Genomic DNA, 4062 nt, shown 5'->3' with positions numbered 1-4062 from the left:
CCTTTATGGGAACTTTTTGCAATGACGCCTGTGGGTCCAGAGAAAGCCAAAAGCAGGTTTTTGGTGAGAGTGGCTGTGCTAGATGAGTAATGAAATGACAGAGGGTAAGGAAGTTTAATTTATTGGCACCAGTGTCATTAAAATAAGGGTCCAGAACCAGTGAGATGACTCAGTGAGAGCACCAGCCCTAGCTGATCCTAACAACCTGATTTCAATCCCCATGTCCCCAGGATACACATTGCAGAAGAAGAGAACCAACTCCCTCGGGTTGTTAAATGATTTCCAAATGCACGTGCACACACGCAAACAAAATTTAAAATTAAAAAGAAAAAGAATGGCCCCAGAGTCTTTTAGCTGAACATGAAGATTTGAGAACAAAGTAAGGGGAGTGGGCAAGGCGGTTCAGAAATAAAAGATATGTACAAGAGGCTGAAAAGTAAGAGAAGTATGGACAAAAAGCAATTCTTGAGTCAGTTGTTTGACAAATGGGGAAGCTTTGATGAAAAGAAAGATCAAAGATCTTGACAGATGTTCTCCATCTCTCAGTCTAAACACCTCCCCTTGGTGGAGATGAATACATTTGCTTTCAGGTTTTTTGCTAACCTTTCCACACTTTATCAAGGTGGGTGAGAGCTAGCTCTCTTTTCCCTGTTCACCACCCAGTTGAAACAGAGGAAAACAACATTTTTTTCAGTTCTCTTTTAAATTTTAGTAATTTTAAGCTTAATCTGCCTCTTGGATTTTTTTCTGTTACCTTTTCATCTGTTATTTGGTACACGTCTCTGTGTTCTTTTAAGCACTCATTTCTTGGGGAAATTCACCATTTTGCCACTCTGTTTCTGCAACTATCCTTGTGTACATGTGGATTAAACTGTAGTATCAACCCCTAAGGGTTGGAACCTTAGGATAACTGGCGCTGGAAATTAATCATAGTGCAAATGAGCAAACTGAATGCTTGTAAAATGTGCAGAACAGAGCACTTAGAATTTCACGGAAGCCACTAGATCTTTACCCACTAAATTTGTTGCGCGAATCCAACACTGTCTCCCCGCCCCCCATCAACCACCACATAAGGTGCAGGTGTATATCTTTTGTCTTCACTGTGTGCTCTATCCAGAATGCCGCAACACCCACTGCGGGGCTGATGAGGGCACTGGGTGTAGATCATGGCGAGTGATCACTTGCCTATGACCAGGATGGCAAGGCAAAGGACACAAAACAAGCAAACAACAACAAAACAGTGGCGTTCTCCTGGGTGGAGTTCATGTGACCCTCCCTCACCTGAAGTCAGTTTGTTAACGAAGACTTAACTTCGTTTTGAAGTAGTTGAGGAGAGGTGGAGTATGGCTAAGTGCACCCCAGAGGGGGTCCCTGGCCTGTAGCAGCCAGGTCCGGATCTGTCTAGGCAGTGAGCAAACCTGGGAGGGTACGAGGGCGGGGAGAAGCTGCGGGTACTGTGGGCAGGGCGGGCAGCTGCTGAACCGGCCAATGAACGCTCTCAAGAGGCTGAGCCAGCAGAGTGAGTCGGCAACACCGCCTCCCAAGTTTCCTCTAGTGGATGTACCGCCCCGGGCTCCGCTCCACCCAGTTCAGAGCGACCCGAAGAGGCGGGAGCCGCGGACTCTGGGTGGAATTTCGAAGGCAGAGGAGAGAACCGCTAGGCGCCTGCTCTACCCTGGGCGAGGTGGAGGGGAGGGGTCTCGGTGAACTATGAAGGGCCGGCGGCGGCGGCGCCGAGAGTACTGCAAGTTCACGCTGCTCTTGGTGCTGTACACGCTTCTGCTACTGCTTGTCCCCTCTGTACTGGACAGTGGCAGCGAGCAGGACAAGGGCGTCAGGCACTGCCCCGGCCTGCAGCGCAGCCTGGGCGTGTGGAGCTTGGAGGCGGCGGCGGCTGGAGAGCGTGAGCAGGGCGCGGAGGTGGGGTCCAGGGCCGAAGGAGATGCGGGTAGATCCCCTGGGTCCCCAGGCAACCTCAGCGCAGTCGGTGAGGCGGTGGCCCAGGAGAAGCAACACATCTATGTGCATGCCACCTGGCGTACCGGCTCATCCTTTCTAGGCGAACTCTTCAACCAGCACCCGGACGTTTTCTACTTGTATGAGCCTATGTGGCATCTGTGGCAGGCGCTGTATCCGGGCGACGCTGAGAGCCTGCAAGGCGCGCTTAGAGACATGCTGCGCTCCCTCTTCCGCTGTGACTTCTCCGTGCTGCGGCTGTACGCGCAGTCCGGGGACCCCACAGCGGGAGCACCGGACTCGGCCAACCTCACTACAGCCATGCTCTTCCGCTGGCGGACCAATAAGGTCATCTGCTCGCCGCCGCTGTGCCCTGCCGCGCCCCGCGCTCGCTCCGAGGTGGGCCTCGTCGAGGACAAAGCCTGCGAAAGTAGCTGCCCGCCCGTGCCGCTTCGCGCCCTGGAGGCCGAGTGCCGCAAGTACCCGGTGGTGGTCATCAAGGACGTCCGGCTGCTCGACCTGGGCGTACTGGTGCCCCTGCTCCGTGACCCCGGCCTCAACCTAAAGGTGGTGCAGCTCTTCCGTGACCCGCGGGCGGTGCACAACTCTCGTCTCAAATCGAGGCACGGGCTGCTGCGCGAGAGCATCCAGGTGCTACGCACGCGCCAGAGGGGGGACCGCTTCCACCGGGTGCTTCTGGCGCACGGCGTGGGTGCCCGTCCAGGAGGCCAGACCCGAGCGCTGCCCTCCGCGCCGCGAGCCGATTTCTTCTTAACCAGCGCGCTCGAGGTGATCTGTGAGGCCTGGCTGCGCGACCTGCTATTCGCGCGTGGCGCGCCCACTTGGCTGAGGCGTCGCTACCTGAGGCTGCGCTATGAGGACCTGGTGTGGCAGCCGCAAGCCCAGCTGCGCCGCCTGCTGCGCTTCTCTGGGCTGCGGGCGCTCGCCCCGCTTGATGCCTTCGCGTTCAACATGACACGCGGCTCAGCCTACGGCGCCGATCGGCCCTTCCACTTGTCTGCTCGGGACGCCCGAGAGGCTGTGTACGCCTGGCGAGAGCGTCTGAGCCAAGAGCAGGTGCGCCAGGTGGAGGCCGCCTGCGCCCCCGCCATGCGGCTGCTGGCCTACCCTCGCAGCAGAGACAAGGGCGATGTGGAGACCGTCAGGGAAGGGGAGACACCCCTGGAGACCAAGGCCAACTGGGCCACGTAACACCCTGATCTTGAACCCTGCCCCGGGGCTGATCCAGGTAAGGTGACTCGAGACAGGGCAGATTATAGGGAATGGTATTTGAGGGATCCTGAAATGACCAGCGGTGGGGAAGAGGGAGTTGGAGGGTGGCTAGAGGGGACAGTGCTGTCCTGAATCGCATGCTGTCAGAACACGTCCAAGAAGTCCTCCTGCTTGGTAGAATTGAGGTGTTTCAATGGTTCACTTGTTTAGCCACCTCCCTTCTCAGAGGAGGACTTAGAAGTGACAGAAGATGTGTAAGTGTAGCTGAAGCAGCATGCAGAGCACTGCTCTCCCATATCCCCTTTTAAGACATCAGAGGTCCAAAGACAGTAGAGAAAGCTTAAAGCATCCTAATGAAACTTGAGACTGGGAACTGACATGAAGAGTGGAGCATAGGATTTAGAGAACCCTTCGAGACTGATGGTTCTGAAGTTGATGGCTTTGTCCTGTGGAGCAGCCTTTTGCCATGGTGTCTGCCTCCAGAGAAAACAAAACCAAAAACAAGGTGTCACAAAAAAGTGTGAATTCTGCCCCTACTTATCCATAATTTTTCTGCCTGATATTTTGCCTCTCTTCTCCTCAGGCTCCAGAGCATTCTTCCTGAGTACTCAGCATGTGAGCACTGTCAGGCAGCTCTTGTGACAGTTTATGCACAGTTGTGTGTCCAACCCTATTTTAAACAAGTACAACTGACATTTCTTTTCCCTGGCTTGTGTATGCCCTTCTGCCTTCCTGTCTCTCCTTTCTCCTCTCTCTAGAGGCTGACTGCTGTTTGCAGGATATCTGACCATATCCCGTTTGTATCAGGTCACAAAAGCTGCTTGGTCAGCTTCCTGTAGTGCTCTAAGAAGGCTGAGCTGGACTTTCCCCACC

General features: G+C 54.6%; 1 protein-coding gene across 1 annotated transcript; it reads left to right on the top strand.

Moving 5' to 3' along the window:
• The first annotated feature begins 1600 nt into the window (after positions 1 to 1600).
• Chst7 (carbohydrate sulfotransferase 7) lies at positions 1601 to 3169 on the top strand. The gene has a single exon (XM_059251345.1). The coding sequence runs from the start codon at positions 1711 to 1713 to the stop codon at positions 3166 to 3168; it is 1458 nt and encodes a 485-aa protein (XP_059107328.1). The 5' UTR covers positions 1601 to 1710; the 3' UTR covers position 3169.
• Positions 3170 to 4062: the final 893 nt, after the last annotated feature.

Source organism: Peromyscus eremicus, chromosome X (genome assembly GCF_949786415.1).
Source record: "Peromyscus eremicus chromosome X, PerEre_H2_v1, whole genome shotgun sequence".
NCBI lineage: Eukaryota > Metazoa > Chordata > Mammalia > Rodentia > Cricetidae > Peromyscus > Peromyscus eremicus.
The sequence above is the reverse complement of the archived record's forward strand: the minus strand, read 5'-3'. Positions and strand labels throughout refer to the sequence as shown.